Source organism: Pyrus communis, chromosome 5 (assembly GCF_963583255.1).
Source record: "Pyrus communis chromosome 5, drPyrComm1.1, whole genome shotgun sequence".
NCBI classification, from domain to species: Eukaryota; Viridiplantae; Streptophyta; class Magnoliopsida; order Rosales; family Rosaceae; genus Pyrus; species Pyrus communis.
The window spans coordinates 6,145,518-6,172,655 of record NC_084807.1 but is presented as its reverse complement, the minus strand read 5'-3'; the positions used below and the strand labels follow the sequence as shown (position 1 = coordinate 6,172,655).

General features: G+C 36.5%; 1 protein-coding gene and 1 non-coding gene across 2 annotated transcripts; one reads left to right on the top strand and one right to left on the bottom strand.

The window, feature by feature from the left end:
• Window positions 1-447: 447 nt before the first annotated feature.
• On the bottom strand, window positions 448-521 carry TRNAV-CAC (transfer RNA valine (anticodon CAC)). Its single transcript has one exon. It is a non-coding gene; the product is annotated as a tRNA-Val (tRNA).
• Window positions 522-17,622: 17,101 nt separating this feature from the next.
• Window positions 17,623-25,346, top strand: LOC137735693 (putative ABC transporter C family member 15). Its single transcript, XM_068475138.1, has 11 exons — window positions 17,623-17,918; window positions 19,400-21,741; window positions 21,863-21,949; window positions 22,113-22,763; window positions 22,860-23,024; window positions 23,421-23,715; window positions 23,811-24,025; window positions 24,231-24,536; window positions 24,620-24,683; window positions 24,760-24,999; window positions 25,104-25,346. The coding sequence occupies exons 1-11, from the start codon at window positions 17,876-17,878 to the stop codon at window positions 25,223-25,225; spliced, it is 4,530 nt and encodes a 1,509-aa protein (XP_068331239.1). The 5' UTR covers window positions 17,623-17,875; the 3' UTR covers window positions 25,226-25,346.
• Window positions 25,347-27,138: the final 1,792 nt, after the last annotated feature.

The following is a 27,138-nucleotide window of genomic DNA, read 5'->3' as shown; positions in this document are numbered from 1 at the left end:
AAGGCCTAAAACTCCGTAGATCGTTGTGGAATTAGTCGGTCTCTATGCTCCCCTCTTCATCATGTCACGCTCTCTCTCCCTCCATCTCTCCTCCCGCGAATCAAACAATCAAAGACTTCAGATTTGGGGTTTTTATTTCACTTTTAGAATATTTGCAATCTAATTCGAATAATTTTTATTATCAATTATTTATATATGTAAAATTAAAATATATAATATAATTATTAAAATAAAATAGTGTAATAAAATAATAGTTTAATTTGACATATCGAGTAAAAAACTAAATTTTAAAAAAATATCAAAATGTCGTATAAGTTGTCAAATTTAAATTTTATATTAAAATTTTGGAGGCCTTATCAATGGCGGCCAAGCCAAATGTCAACGAGAAAATTGATGGCAAAGGTATGCAACAAGATTAAAGTAATGGTTTATACAAAAATCATAAAGTGTCTGAGCCCGGGTTCGAACCGGGGACCTCTAGTGTGTGAGACTAGCGTGATAACCGACTACACCACCCAGACTATTTGTTGATGGCATCTGATTCAAAATATAAGTACGAACTTGTTTATTTTCGGATTTTTTCCGCAAGTGTTGAGACAGAATGAGTGCAGGGTCAGATCCTTAATATTTCTGTTATTAATCCAGCTTCAAATCTCGTACCCTATTTTTGGGTTCACAAATTTCGTACTATATTATTAAAAACAAGGCATCTATATCAAAACTCCCATTTACTTTTCACACACACATGTATAATTGGTGTATCAATATCTAAAGATACGTGAAAATTTATAGTTATTCGAGTTTGCTCGCAACCACTTTTGCATTTATCAGAATAGCATTTCTACAGCAGGAAAAATTCTGCGCCAGCAGCGGATATAAGGTAATAATCAAAACTTAACATGGGGTTATTAAGTCTAGTTAATCAGTTAATCTTTGTGATAAAATTTAAAAAAAAACTGTATACTTTTGTTTCTCATCAGGATGAACTATTGTGGGCTGCTGCATGGCTTCATCGTTCTACTGATGATAAAACCTACCTGGATTATCTTGGCCAAGCAGGCAGTACTGGTGGTGCTACAACTTTGTTTGCTTGGGATGACAAGTTTATTGGCACACAAGTCCTTGTTTTGGAGGGCAAGGTAAATTCTTCAGGTGCATGGGGACAATACAAGAGCCAAGCTGAGCTCTTGCATTCACAAGGGTAACAACAATGTGTAGAAGACGCCTGGTGGGTTGTTATGGTTTTTGCCATGGAACAATCTTCAGTACACTTCAACTGCTGTATTCGTCGCAAACGCTTATTCAGAATACTTGAACGCCAAGGTTGCCTCCATTCAATGTCCTAGCGGCATTGTCCAGCCTTCTGATCTTAATTATTGCCTTGGCAGAATCACAGGTATAAATACATCCATCCTTACTTGAGTTACTTCCATAAATAAATATTATGTATGCGCATACGCACGTATTGACAACTTATCCTTTGTTCTAAGATCATATCATTTATCTTCTGCATACCATACTTATAATAATAACACCACTTTTCTCTTAGTTAGAAGATATCAAAATCTCGTTCACGTCGAATTATTATGTTTTTGCTTGTTCTAACACTTTCACCAATTATAGTTCTCAATTTAAATGATGCTTATGGGTTTTGAAATTTTTTGTTCCGACTAATCGAAGCATAAACCCGCCATCTTTTGGAGAACCAAGTTCAACAACCCAAGAACATGCAGTGAAAGTCCAACTTAGCCTACTGCTTCACTCTAGCCCAACACTTGCCTGTTAGTTTCTCTTTTTCTTTTTATTTCCACATTTCTTGGTTTTTATTTTTATTTTTTCTGGACATTTAGATATCACACTAGAAGAGTCACTTTCAAGCCATAAATTTTGGCAACCTTGCACATGAGCTAACTCCACAAAAAGGATGATAGCATGAAGCTCCTCATAGAAAGAAGTATGATGCCCCAAGCTCTGGGCGAAAACATCAAGAAAATAACTTGCAAAATCTCGGAAAAAGTTGCTTATCCAAAATTCCAATAGACCAGGAATGAAACTCCAACTTGCCCAATCCAGGCTAAATTGTTTATTTCCACATTTCTTGGTTTTTTTATTTTTTTTTTCTGGACATTTAGATATCACACTAGAAGAGTCACTTTCAAGCCATAAATTTTGGCAACCCTGCACATGAGCTAACTCCACAACAAGGATGATAACATGAAGCTCCTCATAGAAAGAAGTATGATGCCCAAAGCTCTGGGTGAAAACATCAAGAAAATAACTTGCAAAATCTTGGAAAAAGTTGCTTATCCAAAATTCCAATAGACCAGGAGTGAAACTCCAACTTGCCTAATCCAGGCTAAATTAGAACAACAAAGGCATACATAGGGAGGAACCTTACTTTCAAGCTTCACTTTATTATGTATCTTCCAAAAAGCCATTAATAAGAAAGAAAGAAAAAACCTAATTCTAACCGGATATTGTAGAGTTGTGAAGAAATCGCTTTGACACAAATATAAGCCATAAATTCGAGAAGGAACCCATTAGCTGAACGACCATTAAAACTTGACAATCGACTTATATGGTTTTATGTTTGATGTTCAATCCCCTAAGCTAAGGGACTATTAAAACAAATTTATATACTTGCATGGTTTACAAAATTATACTTAGTTCTTCATTTTGTATAATTTATATACATACGAGCTTAAGAAAATAGAACATTAAAGCTTAAAGCTAGCCCAGCCTCTCAAGATTTTGTAACTCCGCCCTTGCATGGAGTGAAATATTCACATGTACTAACAAAAGAATTGCACGTTTGTACTTAATGTGCGTTTCATCTTTGAATTGTGGAACCACACAATAGCTTTCTTAACAATAATGTTTTCTTTTTCTTTGTTTTAATAAGAGACCCTTTTTTCTCTTAGACTGATCTCTTTCACTCACCAAACACTTCATAGTATCAAACCAACAAAACACCAAGACCAACTAATTAAAATGCATGTATCATACGTGGAATGATAATATTCCACATGCATGTTAGCATCTGTGTCGGAGAATTCCAAGGGGACAAAAAAATAAGTCATCTAGATTATAGATGATTGCATTTTTTTTTTAATAGGATAATGCATCTTTTCTGGAGAATGCAAATATTTTATTTCTTGCGAATGATGTATATTCAAAGTCTAAATTTTATAATCGGAAACATTCAAATTTTTAATCTTCATTCGAAACTTATCCCTTTAAAAATCATTTGAATCGGACATCGTTTACTTATTCAAACTTAAAGAACAAATCGATGATATGTGTATCAAGTAAAATATATATGATGAGCTATCTATTTATTAGATACATTTAGATAACTAAACAATCTCTTATTGGAATGATTTAGTAGAGATAATCTTCAAATTAAAATTAAGAAATTGAACAATTCTGATTATAGAGTTTATACAATACAAAAATATGACACGGGATAAGATATGCGCACTTCCTCATAGAGTTTATTTTAATAATGCCACCTTATTAATTTAAGTATATATGTTGTGTAGGCATCAATGACGCCTAATAATGCCACCTTTGTTGTAAAATCGATGGTGTGTGTGCAGTGGAATAAATAAAACAAGACACAAATTTTACGAGGTTCCTCTACAGTCAGTGTGACTGGAGTACGTCCTCGGGCAGTAGTGATGCTTTCATTATAATTGGAATAATAAGAGTACAAAGATAACTCTATTAATTCTCTCCTCTCCTCTTCCTCTCTTTCTCTTCCCTCGTCTCTTTTTCTCTCTGTGCTCTCTCTTCAAAGTATACGGAGTGCTCTATTTATAGAGCAACTCCAAGCACACATCTTTGACATTACAATCTCCACATATCAATATTCTGCCAAGGTTTTCAACCATTTGGCAATGTTTTCAATGTTGTGGCAGGTATTCAATACTGTGGGCATTCATTACCCACTAGTATTTTCAACACTCCCCCTTGGATGCCCACATATCAACATTAGTTGCCTCGTTAAAATCTTGATCTATTTTTGGATGCTCCCCCTTGATGAGTTTCTCCCCCTGATTTCACATTCTTTAGGCTGATCATTGATCCTGCTACTTTAGTCTCTTAGCGGTGATAGTTGTCGAATGAGGTGTTTCACTTGTTGTTAACTTTCCACAGACTTGTTCTTGAACTGGGTTAGAGGGTCTTCTGCTAGACTTCCTCCAAAGGTCTGAATTTACCTATTTTATCTGGAGCTGAATTTGATTCAAGGGTGGTGGACACTTAATCTTGAATCGGACTTGTGATTTCTTTAAAGGCCGTCTAGGCTTGATCTTGAATGAAATTGGACCATGAGGAGCTTCATGTGACAAGTGATCTTAGACTTTGTCGGGGATGAACTGACATGTGTTTGTTGTGGTTGTCTCCACAGGCTTCAATGTATCATTTTCACTTGCCTTACTTGCTCCCCTTGCAGAAGTGGTATTTTCCTTATGCAGGTTTGGCATCTTCTCGTGTAGTATTTGTCCTCTGATACAGGAGTGGGATGCAAACCTGGTATTTGAATGGACCATCACTTCTTGGTGGCAACGCAAGTTTGAGTGGAGGTTCCGACATATTGCTTTCTTTGTCCTTGTCTTGGCAGGTAAGAACAAGGACAAAGGAAAGGACAGGGAGATTGCATGATATGAGATACTCTTGCTCTCGTCCCTGATGATATGAGATACTCTTACTCTGGTGTGACTTGTTTGTAGAGGTATTCTCAGAGAGGAAGAAAACTGAGTATTTCGAGATACTTTGTGAAAGATGCATTCTCGGAGATGAGGAAGAGTTAGATATTTTTCAGTTCTGCCTTGCCATGGAGAACAGAGGTTGACATATATATGGATTTCCCAATAGCAGGTAGTAGTGCTGTGCCTTTACTCTTGTCAGCAACTGTGGTGTAATTAGAACAGTAAGATTCACGCGTTTTCAACTTTATCAGAGATCTTTGACAAAGTTGCACGTGATATCCAAGAGCTGAGATTGCATCTGAGAAAATGTTGACAGACGTCATGCAGGGAAATCCAGCTTTTGAGATTCGAAAATCGGTGTCTCTTCGATTTTTGAATAAGTGGTCATGTTGCCTCTCCTTTTATAGAGATATCAATTTTGTTCAGAAACACTCAGAAAATTGTTGCCTGTAAAAATTTCCCTTTCTTGCACTTCTGAGATTTTATCTGACTTCCTTCATCATTTCTGAAAATGGCTTGCCCATCTAACATTTGCTTAGATTTGAGTCTCAGGATTGATACAGACGAGCAGCGTCAGGATAATATATGGCGCCCGTCCTTCTCATCTTCTAATGGTCCTCTTACGGTTGAGGACTCTGTGATGAAGGATAACATAACTGCTACAGTGGTAGCCAGGAATCTTCTCACTCCAAAGGACAACATAATCCTTTCAAACCGGTCTGATGAAGCGGCCGTTCAAGACTCATTGGCACTCAGTGTTCAATGTGCGGGCTCTGTATCCAATATGGGCCAGCGCTTACTTGCTCGAACCCACCAAGTTGAATCATTAATGGCTGAGGTGGCAAGTCTTAAACAAGAGATTAGAGGGCTTAAGCATGAGAATAAAGTGTTACACATGCTTGCAAATAATTACTCTACGAGCATGAAAAGAAAGCTCGACCAGCTACTGGAATCCGAAGGTCGGACTCAAAATGACAATCGGGGGTTCGAGTCTTTATTCCAAAGACATCCATTGTCTTAGCTGTCTGGAGTTTCACCAAGTATTGAGACTCCAAATAATCAACTTCTGGTGTCTTCCCCTTCTGGGGTACTTCCGAGTACTGAGGCTTCACATGAGTAACCTTTGTGAAGGTTCCTTTCTGTTTGTTTGTTTTAACTCATGTGTATGTAATTTCTCGGAGATATTAATATATAAGCTTTATTTCATTCAGTGTATTGTATTAAATACAATAAAGCATATATTTCACTAAGATGTGGTACTTCTGGACCAAATATCAATTTATCTTTACCCCTCGCGAAGATAAATGATCATTCTTAGTGTATTAATTATTTGAGTATTCAACTCATAATCTTCAATCCATATGATTCTTTAATGTCGTAAACATCATGGATAAGATTCGTGTTGGCATATTGTTCGATTCTGCAGTTCGAGACAATATTTCTCTCAACACTTTATAATCTTTCTTGACTCTTCAGGAGTCCCAATTTAATATCATCAACTCTTGCAAGAGATTTTAGTATGTTGCAATAATACCATAATGGAAGTACTTACTAAGGCAATTTATACCATCCATTGGTATTGAGTACATATTTCATGCTTTACCCTTCCGGGGCTTTCTTCAAGCAATTTGAATCCTTCAGGGATTTTCTACATTTCATGACACATTTTCCTCTAGAATTTATACAGAGCAATTTGCTTCCATGTATATTTGAAGGATTTATTTATGGAGATATTATGTGGGCGACTCATAACCCTTCATATATAATTCTCCATTCATATGAACTCGTTTCCAACCCTGTGTCTTATCATATGAGTGTATTTCACGGTATTACAAATGCCCATATGTAACCTTCTAGGTTCAACATCTTTTGGCTATTTGTATTGTATCCAAGTATATAGGTCTATTTTTCTACGTTCTTACAAAATTATAATGGAATTTGCCTTTCTCCATCTTTAGCCCATAATTTTGTTGATGGAAAAAAAAACGGGACTCAATATCACCACAGCTCATTGATGAATTTAGTAGCTACTGGTAAAAACCAAAATTACCATTGGTTATCATCAATCTGTGATCCTATATTCTCATGTGCATGCGCATGCATAAAAGTTTTTCATTTCTTTTGGGATATCCATTGCCTCTTCAAGGGCATTACACTATCTCTTCTAGGATAGTTATAATTTAGAGAATGCGGATCATAACCTCCTTTTGAGCGTTATAGAGCTTGGATTTTAATCTCCACTTCGGGAGTTGAGTCATTAGAACCTATACGTCTATCATGCTTCATGCATGAGACATCAATACTCTCATGTCTGCGGATTGACCTTTCCGGGACAAGTATCCTTGCAACAACTGTCATGCTTCTGGCATGCAACAGTTATGCAATAGTTCAGTAGTGCCATATTTTTCTTCTTTCGAAGGACTGAACCTTTTGAGTCTGAGGGTCTGCCACACTTCAGGCGTGCAACAGATAAATCATTTGCTGCCATATTATTTTGTCCAACAGGGACATTAATTCTTGTAGGCACATTTGCAGCAAGTATATGTGATTTCATCACTTTCGTTGCATCATTAAATGCATCATTCAATTATTCTCACTTCGTTTGTATATTGATTGCTTCATGAATCAAAATAAGACAAATTCTCTTCGTTCTTCTGGAACGATTTTTTCTTATCATTCTTCTGGAATGATATTTGTTCATCGTTCTTCTAAAACGAAGTTATTTTCTCCCCCTAACGGCGGGAAAATTGTCTTATCAAAATGACAGTCCGCAAACCACGCGATAAATATATCCCCAGTCAAGGGTTTTAAATATTGAATGATAGATGATGTCCAACATCAATGCCTAATCCGCAATGATGCTTCATTTCAGTATGTTGTGGCAGTGCAATAGGCACATAGATAACACAACCAAAAACTCGTAAATGTATAATGTTTGGCTGGTTCCCAAACACGAGTTGTACTAAGAAGTATTGATGGTTATCAACAGGTCTCAACCAAATCAATAATGTATCATGTAAAATGACATGTACCCATGTAAAAACTGGCAATTTTATTTTCATCAGCAGAACGCGGGTAATCAATTTCATCCGCTTAATAAATGCTTCTGCTAAACCATTTTTGAGGATGGACATAAGGAACTTCTGGTCCTTATTTAATAGTCTGCAGACTGAGACTCTTATGACTTTTATTGCAATTAAGTTGAGGCACTGCGGCACTTCAAACTTAAGGTACTTATCAAGGAACTTCATGTCCTGATCTTTTTGTTTGATGGAACTTCAGGTCCAATCATTTTTATTTGATGAGGATCAAGAAACTGCAGGTTCTGATCTGATCAAGGAACTTCGGGTCCAGTATGTACTCATCGTAACAAAAAGAAGTACAATAAATAAATTAAAGCAATATGCGGTAATTCCAGCCATAATGAATAAATTGCATTTAAGTAAATAAAGCTTGGGACAATGGCTTTAATTTAGCACCATTCACATAAATCAAAACTTAAAGCAGTAGGCGGTAAAACCGTCCATGATAAATAAATTGCTTTAAAGGAAATAGAACTTGTGAAAGGGTTTTAAACCAACACCAATTCACATAAATAACAAGAAGTATCATACCTCATTTTATTTATTATTTTTCTTTCTTTTTGTCAGCACTTATTCAAACCTTACTTTTCTTATTTCTGTAGCATGGTGCCATGCACCAACAGAAACCATTTATGTCATTTTGACTAAATGGTGTCATGCACCATTCTGCACCATTCAAATCCAATATATATATATATATATATATTTTGTTAGGTTGCAGTCAACATCTCCCTTTTTTTTTCTTTTCTGTCTCTGCCAATCTCGAAACGCAGGACCTGCTGGGTAGTTATGGAGGTTGCTCAAAATTCAATTCACTCCAAAAAACGCTACCAGAGGCTGGCGTGGTTCTTGCATGACCCAGGGAACATGTCATCGTTAAGCAAGAACCTCCTTACAGAGACATATATGACAGTGGGGTTGACGAAGGCACAAGAGAGGGAGGTCTGTGTGGATTCATTTTTGCCATCACCATCTCAAACAACCAAGTATTCATGGGAGTTCTCAAGATCCGTAGAAAACAACGTGATCTGGGTTTCCAAGTCTGATGAGATTCTTCTAGATCTCTGGAAACCAGTTGTCAAGTACGAGTTTTCTCATCTCGTGACGACTTCAGGTCGTAAATTTCAATTTTTCACCGGAATTCGGTGGGGCGCTTCTGGCGCAGTGGGAGAGACGAAAAATGGACATACCTTTTATTCTGTGAGATTTTAGATGACTGAGGTGAGAGGTGGATAGTGCTTTACCGGATTTATGGCGTTATGCTTTCCACTGACATGAGAGGCTTTCGTGCTGATAACGTGTTGTAAAATCGATGGTGTGTGTGCAGTGGAATAAATAAAACAAGACACAAATTTTACGAGGTTCCTCTACAGTCAGTGTGACTGGAGTACGTCCTCGGGCAGTAGTGATGCTTTCATTATAATTGGAATAATAAGAGTACAAAGATAACTCTATTAATTCTCTCCTCTCCTCTTCCTCTCTTTCTCTTCCCTCGTCTCTTTTTCTCTCTGTGCTCTCTCTTCAAAGTATACGGAGTGCTCTATTTATAGAGCAACTCCAAGCACACATCTTTGACATTACAATCTCCACATATCAATATTCTGCCAAGGTTTTCAACCATTTGGCAATGTTTTCAATGTTGTGGCAGGTATTCAATACTGTGGGCATTCATTACCCACTAGTATTTTCAACAACCTTATTAATTTAAGTATATATGTTGTGTAGGCATCAATGACTCCAAATTTAACTTTGTCAGAAAAGCCCGTGCACATTAATACTAACGTTGGATTAGTGTCTTGACTGTTTTTAGCGCGTAATATGTGTTGTTAATATTGCGAAGTCTCGTTACATAATAAGAAAAACTAATTAAAATAATTTGAAAACTTCGAGTTTTAACGCTAAGGAAAAAAATAAAGGGTAAAGTGAATAGTACCATGATTTACTTTTTAGTGTAAAAATGTGATTTTTCGTTAAAATGAACAGTACCAGAGGTTTTCATTAAAGTTCCTTACATAATATACTTAATAAGGATCTACTTTGGTTATTATTACAAAAGTCCATTTCATAATATGCTTGATAAGGACGTACCACCAAAAATTAATTTAAAAACTAATTGGCCAGAAACCTAAAAATCTTAAAAAACAAAATAATAACTTGCAAAAGTACCCAAAAAAACTATGTGCCCAAGAGAATTAGCTATGAGTGCTTCGGATTAATTGTTGTGTTTGTACACTTGCACGTAGAGGTGAAAAATTAATTCATTAGGTTGTTAGTAGGTATCTGTTAACACTCATTTAATTTGATATCACTATAATATAGAGTTGAGATTAGTAATTGTGATGATAATGTAACGTGAAATTAAACTAAATAAATCTTAATAGAATCTATCAACAATCTAATTAGTTGATTTGCAACATCTACTTTTACTTGCCTAACTTTTACGAGAATATGTGAAAGAGCCAAACTCCTTGGGTCCTACCGGAAATATGTTGAATTGAAAGCTTTGATATAAAGTAGTATTGTTGTGTGGGCACGCTTAAATTCAAAGCCTTATATTTTATGCAATTGATACTGCAATTCGTGGATTGTTCTGGTAAATAAAATTTCTGTTAACTTAATCTGTAAGGGTTTAATCTTCGACCCACGATGTTAATTGCGCTTTTTTTTGTTTTCTTCTAGGAACCAGCTGGGCGTTTTCCTATTAAGAAACATAGAAGGCATGCAAATATAAAAAAATGAGGATAAGATAAACAATTCTCCTATATATTAACCAGCCGATTCCTGAAACATAGAAGGAATGAGAAGATAAAAGAATGAGGAACCAATTGGGCATTTTCCTATTAACCAACTGGACAATTAATTAACCAACTAACTTTTGAACGGGTGATATAATTATATGACTTTTTAGCCAAAATGGTCTCTGAGATTTACATAACTCATCACTTTGGTCTCTGAGATTTCAAGTCAATAGAAGTGGTTCCTGAGATTGACCACTATCCATCATTTTGGTTTTTCCGTTAAAAACTCCGTTAAGTGTCTTATAGCTCTTGGCAGGAAGTTTGAGCAATTTTCAAAGCTTCATAAATCAATCGTTTCTTAACCAAATTCGACCCATAATATATCAAAATGAAGATAGGAAAATGTAGAATAAGATTATACCTATTTGAAAGCCCAATAGTTGCTGGAGATGGTCAGAAAATAGCCTCAAAGTTGACTGTTCCAAGGGAAAACTGGAAAACTCGCCGAAAACTGGATAAACTTTAAACGTTCATAACTTCTTCAATACTCAACGAAATCAAGTGATTTAAAAACAAAAATCATACTTCTCAATGAGACGAATAGAATGGTACCTTTTTGATGGCTAACTCGCTGTTCTTTGGCCAAAAAAGGGCTTGAAATTGCCTAACTTGAGACCAAGACTGCCACTTTCGAGTCGTTTTCCGGCCAAACCTCAGCGATTTAGCCATTGAAAAAGGTACCTGTTGACCCTAAAAATTACAAAGCCTACGTGGCACGCAGGCCGAGTAACTAATAAGCTAACTACGTCATTCGGTCGAATGCGGGGCGTGCCAACCCGTCGGCCGAGCCTGGCCGAGGAGTAAAATTTGTTGATGTTGCGTTGAGCGCGTTGCTGACTTCTTTATCTTGCGACTGCGGCCGAGGAAGGAACAAATCTCGGCCTTTGGATTCTCGAGCCTGAAGACAAGGCTGCTAGTTCTACGAAGTTCAATATTAAATTCGGCTCTCTGGGTGCCGAATGTAGTAACCTAGTAACACCTCACTTTGCCGAAAAGGCTAATGAGATGACCTCTGCCAATAAAGATTTGAAAATCCTTCTCGACCGAGACTTGGATAGATAACCAATCGGCCTCGACGCAGTGCTGTTTATCCAAACTGAAGGTGCTTCGAGAACGGCTGATTCTACGGCAACAGTGCTGTTTATCCAAACTGAAGATGTTCGCCGGTTGCCTTCACAGTGCTGTTTATCCAAACTGAAGATGTGTCGGCGGAAAAAAGAAAATAAAAAATCTCAAGGTGTTGAGAGGTTTTGCGCAGGGCATTTATGTGTTCAATTGGAGCCCTTTTTACGTTGCCACTACCTCTGTATTTATAGGGACATATGCGTGTTGGTTGATAAGCTGATATAGGCTTCCGCCATGCATTAGAACTCTTCCACTGATTGCGTCAGATAAGCCTTACTATTCCCGAAACTTTGAACTTAGTCAAAATTGCAACCTAATTCAATCCTTATGCAGCCCTATCATATCAAATCCCAAGGTAGCCTAGATGCTTGGATTTGATCAAATAATGCCCATCAAAATAACCACCAATCCACGTACACCGTTGTGGTTGGTTGCTTTTTGGAGATAACCATCACAAATTTGTGGTGTATAATTACCTAGGAAATAGTCTCCCACCCTTCCACGTATATGCATGTGCTGACTTAAAGAATTGCAAATGAATTGCAATTCTTCTACTTAATATTATCCTATGCAGAGAAAGGCTAAAACATATTAAAAGATAATGCCATGATTAAAACCACAATATATCTTTCAATAATACCAAAATTACCTTCACTTTTCATCCGAGGTTGGAAGTATGCTTACCCAACGACCTTGATTACTCGGGCCGATGGTGTAATTTTGGGTCCAAACAGTACCATTCTCTTTGTCTCGTCGATAAGTATGATTTTCGTTTTTGAATCACTTGATTTCGTTGAGTATTGAAGAAGTTATGAACGTTTAAAGTTTACCCAGTTTCCGGCAAGTTTTTCAGTTTTCCCTCGGATCAGTCAACTTTAAGGCTATTTTCCAACCATCTCCGGCAACCATTGGTCTTCCAAATAGGTATAATCTTATTCAACACTTTTCTATCTTCATTTTGATATATTATGGGTCGAATTTGGTTAAGAAACGATTAACTTACAAAGCTTTAAAAGCTACTCAAACTTTCGGCCAAGAGCTCCGAGACACTTAACGGAGTTTTTAACGGAAGGACCAAAATGATGGATGATGGACAATCTCAAGGACCAAAGTGAGGAGTTATGCAAATCTCATGGACCATTTTGGCTAAAAAGCTTAATTATATTATTAGGCAATATTTACGTGTCAGGTGAAAGAATGAGAATATAAAAGAATGAGAATAGGAAAAACAACCCTCCTTCCCATTGTAATCTCATACCTTGATTTTTCAGGTATGAGTACCCAAAAATATTTATTTTTTATATTCTTTTATTTGTTAGTAAACACATGAGAATGATATTCATTTCTTATAATAAATCCATTCTTTTTAGCTATTTAGTATGATAGTTTAATGATATTTCTCTTCATTTGTTAGTGAGAAGTATTATGTTCGATTCTCATAAAAAATGAAGTTTAACCACATTATTATGGCAAACCAATTGTAAGGCTTAGGCTCCCTCACCTCCTTAACGTGTAGCTAATATCGTTTGTGGAAAAAAAAAAAAATCCATTCTTTCTAAATAAGTATAGCCCTAAAGTTAGATCAAAGAAGACGTCTAAATTCGAATCTTCAGTTTTCTTTACTAGAGAAAGAAGAATTATTAAATCAACCAACCCTCAACTTTGAGTGCCGAATGATTGATTGAAGGGCCTTGTTCTTTTGGGAGGAACGTTGAATCTTGCGTTCGATATACATACGATGCTGCGAAAGGTCCTACCTATTTTGGAAGACAAACAAGTTTATACGACTAATAAAACACTTTAGCAGTAAAAAGTTTTGATGTTATTAGTCAAAGCAAAAGAGGCACCAATCGAAATGTAAATCCTTCGCAGTCAATCATGTCTCTAGCTAAATCATGGACGAGTAGTACTGCCAAGTGGAAGTGCTACTTTTAAAATGAATGGAATTATTGTTGCCTTTTCTCTTTAATATTTGTGTGCCACTATTTACGTACCTAAGTTTTCTTTGGTTGTTTGGTTGATAAAAAGCTTTGACAATCATATAAATTTAAAAAACAATTCATATAATTTAATCTTCATGCCGAACCTGCGGCGAAGTTATCGTTTTTTATTTTGGCATTGGTAGGCTTACAAGAAAAAAATTTGTTGCCAAAAAAAACATCTGTTTTTAAAGTTAAATTGACTAAACGATTTGATTTTTTTATGAAGATAATCTTTACAAGAAATTTATAATATGAATTATTCTCATCATAAGTTTTGTGAATCGATCACAAAGTATCTCAAGAAATAATTTCTCACTTTATGAGACCAAAGTTTATAACGAGGTGTAACAGTTTTATCTTCTCATCTCAAAATTTTGTCATTCAGCCGAGGTTATACGAAAAAATAGATCTTGAGAAATAATTCCTCTTCGACCCAAGGCTCTCTCGTCTAAATCAGCAAAAGCAATAGTCATCATTATTATTAGGCTGAAAATGGATTACTCTTGCTGTATCAGATATCAATTTGACCTAAACCAACCAGTCAAATGAAGCTGACTTAAATCCACCAGTCAACACAGAAACATACATACACACAACACAGAAACTTAAGCATGTGTAGCAATTGATCATAGATTCACAGGTATCCCTAGTGATCAAACTTGTAGGTGAAATTCCGATTTCTTATAGTAATTCAACAACTCCCAAACTTAAGAGGAATATTTATGCTCATCACTCTCAAACGAGCATTACCATCTTATTGATCACTCTTATATGAGTTTAAATTTTGAGATCTGTATAATGGATAGATATAAATCTCAAAATTTAAACCCATTCAATGGTAATAAATAAAGTGATAAACATAAAATACACTCCAAATTTAGTAATTGTCAGAGGATGGAAGGACCATTAGTTGTCAATAATACGGCAACATAATTCATGGGGTCGTAATCTAACATGCCGGTTCCATTAGTTATTTCTGAATGTGAAATACTCATGAGTGTTTGGTGTTTTGTAATTTACAGAAATTTGGAAGTTGCAGAACTCTTTTTAAGTCAGTTTTTTCGAAAGCTATTTACACTGGAACAACTCACAACAATATCCCGCCTAAAATGAGTTTGCCATAACTAAGAATTAAATTTGCATAAGTCTGTATATTGGTTCATATGAGTCGACCCTAAGACTTTATCCAACTAGGTGAACTTGTGAAGACAACTGCCACTCTACCAAGGCCAGTTGCTGACATTTCGACACTTACGAAGTATGTTCTACAGAAGATTACAATTTTTATGTAGCTAGGGCTTAAGTAGGGCAGTTAGATGTTCTGGTTTAGGTATAGAGTTTGCTACGTTATGGATGAAGTTTATGTATTCTGTTGCGTGTATTTGCACAGCAGAACTGAAAGATTAAAGAATATGGGTTTACAGTGTTCACTACGAAAGAGGTGATTGGGTCTTAAATCTGTGGTGAATTAGTTTGAGTTGTGCTCAAATTTAACACCCAATCACCTTTTTCGTGCTTATCTGTCATTCCAATCCTTCCACCAAACACATTCTCCAACTTTTTGGGTCTATCTAACTTTATTTCTACGCTTAATCTAAACCACTTCATTGCGATTTGTCCATATGTTCTTGGCCAAATTTGTGATATGGCGGCTCTTAGTCGCTACCATGCACTATTATTCACTACTGTACATAGATGGATCATTGGAAATTGATTTTCTCATGCCCTGCATTGTACTGGTCTTTCTTGGTTAAATGCGGTTCGTTCTACGTTGGAGTTGTGTTGGAATAGATTTAGTTAATCCATAAAGTTTTCTGTAAATATAGGAATGTAATTTTTTACCGTAACGATTTTAGAATTCCTCCGACATATGAGTTTTGTAAAACCCACATGTGGTCTCGATTAGATTAACCCATCCAAGGAGTCATATTTTTACATGACTTAGGTAATGGTTTAATATAGGTTTTGATTGTTTTCGTCTATGCGGTCTCGAATACATGTTAGGCTAGATTTTTGTGTTACCAATTTTTTGGCTATTTGTGCAAATTTGGCCGACTTTAGTTTAGCTTTTAGAGTTTTTACTTTTGCAGACACGTCCAGATTCATATCATTTACATATTTTCATGTATTTGTTGTCTTTTTACTAATAAATATCTTTGTTTTTTATAGAAAGAATCTTAAATTGATGGAAGAAAAATACAAAGACCTTAAAAATGCGTTGGCGAAATCATTTTGAACAATTACAACTAGTGGTTAATTGCACTGGGGTTTGCTCAATAAAGGAAGTAGTAAAAAGGTAAAACTCACCAACCGCATCACATACTTTTGGCCTCTCGGGGAAAAAACAAAACATCACATGCTTGTGGCCTCCCACGGAAAAAACAAAACCTTTGGATCCCAAATCCCTTTAATAAATTGTGAAAGGACGGAAAGATTTTCAGTGTGGTTAAATAATCTTTCGACAAAAATACGTACAGACAGACAAGTAAAAATAAATAGAGAAATGTTTAGAGGACTTTCTAAAAATTGAGGTATTCAAGCCACTTACTATTATAGTCGAGTGATGTTTTTTTTACTAGTAAGTGAGAGGTTTTAGATTCAATTCTCGCTAAAGGAAAATTTAAACCATATTATTACTAGCCTATTGTGAGGCTAAGCTCACCCTTTCCTTTCCTTTTTAGTATAGATAATATCGTTTGTTAAAAAAAAAAAAAATCATTTAACAACTAATTTAATCACATTATTATGCTCGTGCGAAATACCTTTTTTATAACCGGTGTTACATGCCTTGTAAGATTTTTTAAACTTATTTAAAAATAGAGAAAATAATATTTAAAATGAACAACTAATTAAATCACATTATTGCTAGTCAATTATAAGGTATTAATTTAAAAAAAATGATACAAAAATAATTAATTATTAAAAAAACACTGTTAAAATGACAAAAATACTCCTACATTATTTGGTGTATTATTTTGAGTTGCTTTTGAACTTTTTTGTTTTGGGGACATTTTTGTTAAAAAAATTTTGGTGAAACTTGTGACCCCAAAAAAGATTGTTGATTTTATATATAAAAATAATATAAGATCTGCTTTTCTTATCAAGAACAGAACAGAATGGGACAAAAATTATCAGAAATGGCATCAAATTTTTCTTGTGCTTTTGTAAGATATTCCACCATTAAAAAGCTACAAATTTCAGCCTTCCTTATGGCTTTATTTTTCCTGCACCACACTCTCCACGTTAATGGATTGTTAGCTTTGGAGTAAAATAATTGTGAGCTTCTTGACCAAATAAATTTTAAAAAGAACAATTGTGAGCCGTTTTACTCCACTTTTACCCGCAGCTTTAAACGTTACAGGGTGAGTGGAGCTAAATAATTACATACGATTCATATATACAGGTTACAACACCCTTTAATAATTAGTGGAGCTTACATGCAATAACTAATACAACGATTTCTCATAATTAATAATGGGTCGCATAATGGCCAACTCAGAAGTCACACTTACATATGAAGACATACAAGTATGTGATTGAGTGACCGTTTTATGTTTAACGATTAAATCAATTAACCATCCGCCTTGAAAACATTTTCTAACAAGTAAAGCACTATTCACTTTGTAGCAGGTTTTTATTCTTCTTATTTTACTTTTTTTATTTGACCCGTCACAACATATATACCACATAGGTTAGATAGCTTTGTTAATTAATTCGCTTCTCACATGCCTCCTTTTTGTTGGTTAAAAACATTCGCATCATTTCACATAACCAGCCAAAACGACCGTCCCCATTTGATTTCTCACGTGATATCTTGCCCACACCCTTTCCCTAATAAAACACACAATCGCCTCTCTCTCTCTCTCTCTCTCTCTCTCTCAATCAAGTTCATAAGAACCATGAAAGACACTTGAAGTTGAAGAACTTGATTGTCGTACGTTGTGATCGATTCCAAAATTCAAATGAAACTCTCCTCTGATATATAAATAAATAAATAAATACACACACACACACACACACAGAGTTGCCACAACCTTCCAACTTTCTATATAATTTGGTTTTGGACACTCATATGTTCTTACTCTCAGAATCCTAAGGCTAAACTGCAAGAGGGGAGAGAGAGAGAGAGAGAGAGAGAGAGAGAGAGAGAGAGAGAAGCTGTAAGCTGGAGAAGCATGGCTTGGGAACACATACTCGGTTTTCGGAGTGCCATTATAAGTAAGTTTTAATATCGTTTTCCACCAGTTGCACAAAAAGCATGAAAATATTCATAGATACATGTATACATGGTTACAGACACACATACATATGTGTTTGTAGTTGTATATGATATATATATATATATATATATATATATATATATGAAGAAAGAGAGAGTTTATATATTTGATTTCTCTCAAGAAAATCATTTTGTTCATCTCTAGATGTTGTTCTTCTTCTCGTTGTTGTTGTCTTTCTTGTTGCTAAGTTGTCTTGATGTAATCGTCACCCTCACCAAAGGCCAAGTGGTTTCTTAATTTTCTTTAATAATTTCTTCTTCTTTTTCATGGAATAATATCTTAAAAAAGACTGAATGTTTATTTTTCTTTCTATTTAGTCAAAGGGCCTTTTATAGATAGGCTCTCTATTTTTGTAGAGTTGGACCAGTTGGTAATAGGTGACCATATATATAGCTTAACGGTACCCCCAATTTGTTTGCTAAGCCAAGTAGTATGCATGCATTAATCTGTGTTTAAAGACTTGACTGGACCTCTTTGGTTTGTGGTTATAGTATTATGATTAGTTTTGACTAATTAATCACAGTTTACTAAATCTGTTTCATTCTTTCTTAAATAGAAACTTAGAACATAAGATTTGGGTTTAGCCAAATTGACTCGAGTAGCGTACTATGTACTTCAACCTCTGTACCTGAGTTCAAATCTCCTTGCATTTTTTGTAAAATTTAGACAATTATCATATCGTTTGTTAAAAAAAGAAAAAAAAATGTAGCAATTTAGGACATAAAATTTGCATAATCCCTGCCTAGAAATTCAACTATACCGCCAAAGTTAGAGCACTTCAGTTTTCTTGAAACTTGTTCTAACAGAGAATTTCACAAACAATTAACTTGGTGAAGGCCAACATAGTCAATTAATTTTTCCATGAAAATCTGCATAAATTGGACAATAATGGGATTGGATATGGTTCAATATTTTAGTGGATAGAGTATTGGGTTTCTACAAATGTATCTCGGGTTTGAAACGAAACTTCGCCCTCTTCTAAATTATTGTTATAATTTCCAGATGACAAATTTTTTTTTTCAAGAATATTGGCATAGAAAAACACACACACACTGCTGATTATAGAACTGCTTGATTGTAAGCTGTAACAAATTCACTGTACAGTGTTTGTAGTATGTCACAAGATAGTTAGTAGAACGAACGGATTCCTTCGTCCCCTAACGAGACGCAAATTAAGAAAAGACTAGTAAAATGTTTGGTATAAAACATCAGTTAAACACTTTTCGACATTGATGAGCTTGAACAGTTGCAACATGTTCAATTTTACAGATACTTATTCTGCTTGTAAAGTTACATTGATTGCATTACATGTAGTTTTAAAAGAGTGTGAAAAGGTCGAATTTTCATAAGTTTCTCATGATTAACTGAATATTATATTTTTGGAAAGAAACGTACCACAACCATATTTTTGTGTTACAGATTTTAGGCTTCTTCAATTTCGGACAGAATGGCTCCAGCAAAACTTGCCCTGCCTATCCGAGCACATTAGCATCGGTATGCAACTTGGTTTCCTTGGCATCTTGGCACTACATTTTGTACGTAAAATCTGCAAACAAAGATCAAAGTTCCCAGACAAAGGCACAGAGAAGTATGGCAGCATTGGCATACGATTCAGCACCACCTACAAAACCAGCATGGCTTGTTCCCTTCTTCTGATGTGCACTCATTTCGTAGTATTTGTGCTGTTGCTAAATGGAAGGGTAACATACTGCAACTATAAGTTTCGTCCTGTTTCTTCGGAGAGCATGCAGGTGGTATCGTGGGCAATTTCATCAGTTGCATTATACCAGATTGCGAATAGTAAGTCGATCAAGTTCCCTTGGCTATTAAGAACGTGGTGGCTTTGCAGCTTCTTCTCGTCTATTATCTCCGTGGCTGTTGATACTCATTTCCGACTCACCTACCATGGCGAGCTTAGGTTACAAGATTATGCTGGCTTCCTAAGTCTCCTTGCATCCACCTGCCTATGTGGTATTTCAATACGAGGGAAGACAGGACTAACATTCGCCATCCCAAATGGCGTTACCGAACCACTTCTCAACGGAAAAGCTCACAAACATTCTGAAGGAAAGAGAGAATCTCTATATGGAAAAGCCACTCTTCTCCAACTCATAACGTTCTCTTGGCTCAATCCCTTGTTTGTCATTGGATACAAGAAACCCCTTGAACCGGATGAAGTCCCAAATGTTGATATCAAAGACTCTGCTGAATTTCTGTCTCGCTCTTTTGACGAGAAACTAAAATTTATCAAGGAGAGAGATGGAACCACAGACCCAACAATCTACAAGACAATCTATTTATTCATCAGGAAGAAAGCAGCAATTAACGCAATGTTCGCTGTAATAAGTGCAGGAGCATCATATGTTGGTCCATACCTCATTGATGACTTCGTAACCTTTCTGAGTCAGAAGAGCACACGAAGCTTGCAGAGCGGTTACATTCTTGCACTTGCCTTTCTAGGAGCTAAGATGGTTGAGACGACAGCACAGAGGCAATGGATTTTTGGGGCTCGACAGCTAGGCCTTTGGCTTAGAGCTGCACTTATATCTCAAATTTACAAAAAGGGCTTACTTCTGTCAAGCCAATCCCGCCAAAGCCACACTAGCGGAGAAGTCATCAATTACATGAGTGTAGATATCCAAAGAATCACAGACTTCATCTGGTACTTAAACATAATATGGATGATGCCTATTCAAATCTCATTAGCAATCTACATTCTTCATACGAATCTTGGCATGGGTTCTTTTGCTGCATTGGCAGCAACTTTGGGGGTTCTTCTTATCAACATACCGATGACTACAATGCAGAAAAGATACCAGACTAGGATCATGGAAGCAAAGGACAACAGGATGAAAGCCACATCAGAAGTTCTTCAAAGCATGAAGACGATTAAACTTCAGGCATGGGATAGTCAGTTCCTACACAAGTTAGAAAGCTTGAGGAAGATAGAGTACAATTGGCTGTGGAAGTCACTGAGACTGTCGGCAATTGGGGCTTTTGTCTTCTGGGGATCACCCACATTTATCTCTGTGGTGACTTTCGTGGCGTGCACGTTTATGGGAATAGAACTCACAGCGGGGAGAGTTTTGTCAGCATTGGCCACCTTCAGAATGTTACAAGACCCTATATTTAATCTGCCTGACTTACTCTCTGTGATTGCACAGGGAAAGGTTTCGGCAGATAGAGTAGCTTCCTATCTCCAGGAAGATGAAATTCAACAGGATGCCATTGAACATATTCCGAAAGATCAGATGGAGTTTGCAATTGTTATAGGGAATGGAAAGTTTGGCTGGGATACTGATTCAAGCAGAACAACTCTTGATGCAATAAACTTAAATGTGAAGAGGGGTATGAAAGTAGCAATTTGTGGGACTGTCGGATCAGGGAAATCCAGCCTGCTGTCATGCATTCTTGGAGAAATACAGAAAGTTTCTGGCTCAGTGAAAATCAGCGGTACAAAGGCTTATGTTCCTCAATCTCCATGGATACTTACAGGAAATATCAGGGACAATATTCTATTTGGAAATGCATACAACAAGGCCAAGTATGACAGAACTGTTAAAGCATGTGCTTTGGAGAAGGACTTTGAGCTATTCTCTGCAGGGGATCTAACAGAAATTGGAGAGAGAGGCATAAATATGAGTGGAGGACAGAAGCAAAGGATACAGATTGCTCGTGCGGTTTACCAGGATGCTGATATATATTTACTTGACGACCCTTTTAGCGCCGTTGATGCTCACACAGGCACCCAACTCTTTGAGGTTAGTTTTCCTGCACTTGTTGTGTCAGGAATAACAATATGATGATTGAACTTAAAAATTCGAACATTTCATACTTAGAAGCAACGGCCTAGTGAGTTTTGTAGTTTTTTTACTGCTGTAGGACTGCATGATGGGAATTCTCAGGGAAAAGACTATACTTTATGTCACCCACCAAGTTGAGTTTCTTCCAGCAGCAGACTTCATTCTGGTAAGCAACAACCTAAATTTCTCGGCATTTTATAGGCATTTTGTTTTCCTTCTCTCCCCTTCAGGTCAAGTCAACTGACGAGTTCCAAATTCAAATATCCTTCCAAAATAACCTGAGTTGTAAGGAACTTGTACAACACAGTAACTGATATGTTTTTCAACAGGTAATGCAAGATGGAAAAATCGCACAAGCTGGAGGATTCGAAGAGCTTCTGGCACAAAACATAGGATTTGAGCTTTTAGTTGGTGCTCATAGCCGAGCTCTAGAGTCAATCATCACAGTTGAAAATACTAGTAGAGCTTCTCAAGATCCAACACCTGACAGTGAATCGAACACAGACTCCACTTCAATTGCAGAACTTCAACAGACGCGACAGGAATCAGAGCACAGTCTCTCTCTAGAGATTACAGAAAAAGAAGGCAAGTTGGTACAAGATGAAGAGAGAGAGAAAGGGAGCATAGGAAAAGAAGTTTACTGGTCTTATTTGACCATCGTGAAAGGTGGGGTGCTAGTACCAATTATAATCTTGGCACAGTCATCATTCCAAGTGCTACAGGTAGGTAGTAACTACTGGATGGCATGGGCTTCACCTCCTACCAGTGAGACCGAACCTCACATGGAAATGAGTTTCGTATTACTTATTTATATACTACTTGCCGTTGGAAGTTCACTTTGCGTGCTATTACGATCCTCCCTAGTTGTAATAGCAGGACTTTCAACAGCACAGAAGCTCTTCACAACGATGCTACATAGTGTGCTCCGAGCACCAATGTCCTTTTTTGATTCAACTCCAACTGGAAGAATCTTAAACCGGGTAAGTTATAGTTTGAAAAATATGCATGATTTTGAATATGTATCTGTGTCATAAAAAGAAGAGCATGACTGATAGGACCTTCATTTCATTTTGCAGGCATCTACTGATCAAAGCGTGCTCGATCTGGAAATTGCTAACAAATTAGGTTGGTGTGCTTTCTCAATAATACAGCTTTTAGGGACCGTTGCAGTGATGTCGCAGGTAGCATGGGAAGTCTTCGTCATCTTCATTCCAGTAACTGCAATCTGCATATGGTATCAGGTAACAACTTCATTTTCCATTGAGCTTATATAATCAATATAAATACGAACGCTGAAAAAGAAAAAGGGGATGGAAGAAGTCCTATAAAATTTCAAAGTTCAAGTTCCTCATGTAAATAAGAACGTTAATCATGAATATATTATGTGATGCATATAATTACAGCATTGCAGCAGTTAATTTGAATCATGAAGATTTTAAATTATCTTAAATGACGATTTTAAATCATGAATATATTATGTGATGCATATAAACTACTAAGAAAATGATTTGAAAAGCAAACTGAACTCATTTGAAATGCTACCGATGAAGAAAACATGATATGAATGGTTTGCATCAAAATGAGTCATACGTGTGTGTGTTTGGGAATTGACTGAAAAATTGATGCTTATTACCCAGCGATACTACATACCAACAGCAAGAGAACTGGCACGTTTATCAGGCATAGAAAGAGCTCCGATCCTCCACCACTTTGCAGAATCACTAGCAGGAGCTGCGACAATCCGTGCTTTTGATCAACAAGAACGATTCAGTGATTCAAATCTCAGTCTTATTGACAACCATTCCAGGCCGTGGTTTCATAATATGTCAGCAATGGAATGGCTTTCTTTCAGACTAAATCTGCTCTCCAACTTTGTTTTCGCCTTCTCATTGATTCTGTTGGTTACCCTCCCAGAAGGAGTTATAAATCCTAGTGAGTATCATCATCATTCCAAAACCCGAACACTATTATGACTCATAAAAATATCACTTACAGAGATTTTGCTTTGTATAATTTCATTCGAGCAGGCATTGCAGGGTTGGCGGTAACATATGGAATAAATCTGAATGTTTTGCAAGCTTCTGTTATATGGAACATATGCAACGCAGAAAATAAGATGATCTCAGTCGAGAGAATTCTGCAGTACTCAAAACTAAAAAGTGAAGCACCTATGGTAATCGAAGAGTGCAGGCCACCAGTCAACTGGCCACAAGTTGGAACAATCTGTTTCAAAAATCTGCAGGTAAGCCTCTACAAGGTTTTAGATCACGGACACAAAAAGTTTTAAAATTTGCTTTCAATTCAGCACCAAGTAGCTCATACTGCACCCAAAAAAAAAAAAAAAAAAAAAATTAGGAATGACACAGCTCTAGCTGCCGCATTCTTACTTTCTGTCCTGATAAAAAGTATTTTAACAATCCTTATGCATACATTGAACTGCGGTGCAGATTCGCTATGCTGAGCATCTCCCATCTGTTCTGAAAAACATCAACTGCACATTCCCCGGACAGAACAAAGTTGGTGTTGTAGGAAGGACCGGAAGTGGGAAAACAACCCTCATACAAGCCATTTTCAGGGTAGTTGAACCTAGAGAAGGAAGCATTATAATTGATGATGTCGACATCTGCAAAATTGGCCTTCATGACCTAAGATCAAGGCTTAGCATCATTCCCCAAGACCCAACAATGTTTGAAGGAACAGTTAGAGGGAACCTCGATCCACTAGAGCAATATTCCGACAGTGATGTTTGGGAGGTAATTATTTTGATCAAATAAGCATTAATAGGATACAGGTGATGACTTGTATATGTAACGAAAGTAAATTTCCAAATTTGCAGGCTCTAGAGAAATGTCAGTTAGGTCATCTGGTGCGTGCGAAGGAAGAGAAGTTGGATGCCTCAGGTCAGACTCATTACTTTTGATTGTTACACCAAACTTATTCTCTATAGTAAACTGCTAATACGCATAGCTATGACAGTGGTCGAAAATGGCGAAAACTGGAGCGTGGGGCAAAGGCAGTTAGTTTGTCTTGGAAGAGCCTTGCTGAAGAAAAGCAGAATTCTGGTATTGGATGAAGCAACGGCATCAGTTGATTCTGCAACTGATGGAGTGATACAGAAGGTCATCAGCCAAGAATTCAAAGATCGAACGGTTGTCACAATTGCTCACAGAATCCACACAGTAATAGATAGTGATCTGGTTTTGGTCCTCAGTGATGGTAAGTATAAACACAACAAACACGTACAAAACCACATGCACATAGCACACACAGACACATTACATTACTGATATAGAGTTTGAGCAAATTTTTCGTGCAAACAGGACGGGTTGCAGAGTACGACACGCCAGCCAAGCTACTAGAGAGAGAAGAGTCCTTATTTTCTAAACTCATAAACGAGTACTCAAAGCGATCCCAGAACTTCAACAACTTAGCAAATCTTTAAATAAACCCAGCTTCTGAAGTATTATAGATCAATCAAGTAGTTTATTTTATTTTGTAGCTCGAATGAAAAAATAAAAATTAGTCGCTTATTTTATTCTATATAAATGCAGAATTCATGAGAATCCCCATTTGCACCCAAGTTATAATCTCTCTCCCCGTAGTTTAGCTCGAATGAAAAATAAAAATTAGCAGAACTTACCAATTAAGCATCATTGTGGCTGAAAATAAAAAATAATTCTAAGAATCTTGTTGCAACTTATCTGCATTAAAGTGTATAAACCCTCCATTTCAGATAGAATTTAGTCATTAGTGCATAATTAATCAGTTGGTTACCGATGCGGCGTTTACTTACACGGAGTTGCTTGATTTCCGGAGGAAGAAAATTTGCCACTAGAAATCATGGACAACACAGTTACGTGAGACGGTGAGAGTCTAAGACGAGTCCTAATTTCTGACATTCTCTTGGATCCGCTCTAATTACTGAGAAGTAAATTCAAACTTGGGTGCAAGGGGGCACACTACCCTCGCTAACTGCTCTTAATAATGTTTTCTTGGTTGGATTTCAGCACATTTTCTACCATTATTACCCACCTTTTAGCTTAACCACAAATCCTTACGAGTTTTCTTTTTTCCTGTTTGAAAGAGGAATCGAACCCTTGATTTATCGTAACCTTTTACCCATTTGGGATTATCCCAACGGATTATATACAAATTCACTTTAGGGTAAATAACACTACCAAATTCACTTTCATTTACTCCTTTCATGCCCCCACACACTCTTCTGCCATTCTTCTCTTGTAATTCTTGTTCAACCAAATTTATAACATGTCATACGTATAAATGTGAAATATAAGTGGCCTTTTGGATTCGAAAGTGTTGGGGATACTTCAACTCGGAAACTCAAAATTTAAAACTTCCATTTTGGACAGACTGGATATTCTGATATCCAATTCTTTACAGAATTCAGCATTCCAAATTGCAGCTATAGTTTTGTGTAACTTCCATTGTGTGTTCTCTCTAACATGCATACGTGTGTGCGAATATCCTTCTAAGATACATCTGCTTCCTTGGAAACATCGTTTTATGTTCATGCTTAGATTGGCTTAAAGAACCCATGATAACATGATTACTTCCAAAACTTCCGCCACGACATCTTCTTCTCAGTCTCCTTCATTACCTTGGCAACTACCATCTCAAAATCTTCTTGTGTAACTTGAATCCTCCACTCCCTTAAGCAAACATCCCTGCTTCCGCGCAAACTGTTGAGAATGAATGAATCCCACATTTATGAGAAGAGGGACCTTACATGAGCTTATAAAAGGTTGAACTACTCCCCATATTGTCAATTGGTTTTATGGTGGAACCTCAACTTTCTTCGCAAACTGCCCGCATCAAGGAGAAAGACAACAGGCGCATTTTAATATGTGCACACAAACCCCTGACTTCCTAAGAAATCATGAGATAAATTAAAAACAGAAAAAATAAAATACCTTCAGTTCTGCGCCAGATGCACCATTTATCTTCTCCGAAATCTTCAGTGCATGTATTTTCCAGATGATCTATCATGTTCATATCCTCAAAACTGAGACTATAGGCATTACTCTCGCAGTCAAGGTCTCCTGTTTGAATTTACCTTTATGTAATGTAGATAAATTTTGTGTAGATTATCTTATCATTTGTCATAAAAAAAAAAAAAAAAAAAAAAAAGCATATGGACTGTCCAAGTGTTTGAGCCATAAATAAAAATAAGGTCTTTTATGAGGCCTATCCATTTTTATTCACGCAAAGGTGGCATGACTTGGGTTCACTAACTTCGAAGCCCAAACTAGGACTCGGACAATCATCTCATTTCTTTCTAACTTGTTTGAGGACTTGGACACAGTTCTCTTCGAGGTGCATTTGCCACACAAACGA

Excerpts from the sequence above, each read along its gene's own strand:
- LOC137735693 (XM_068475138.1), top strand. The coding sequence starts at position 17,876 with ATGGCTTGGGAACACATACTCGGTTTTCGGAGTGCCATTATAA. Across the intron at positions 24,537-24,619 it reads CCGACAGTGATGTTTGGGAG|GCTCTAGAGAAATGTCAGTT; the intron begins GTAATTATTTTG and ends CCAAATTTGCAG. Across the intron at positions 24,684-24,759 it reads AGAGAAGTTGGATGCCTCAG|TGGTCGAAAATGGCGAAAAC; the intron begins GTCAGACTCATT and ends TAGCTATGACAG.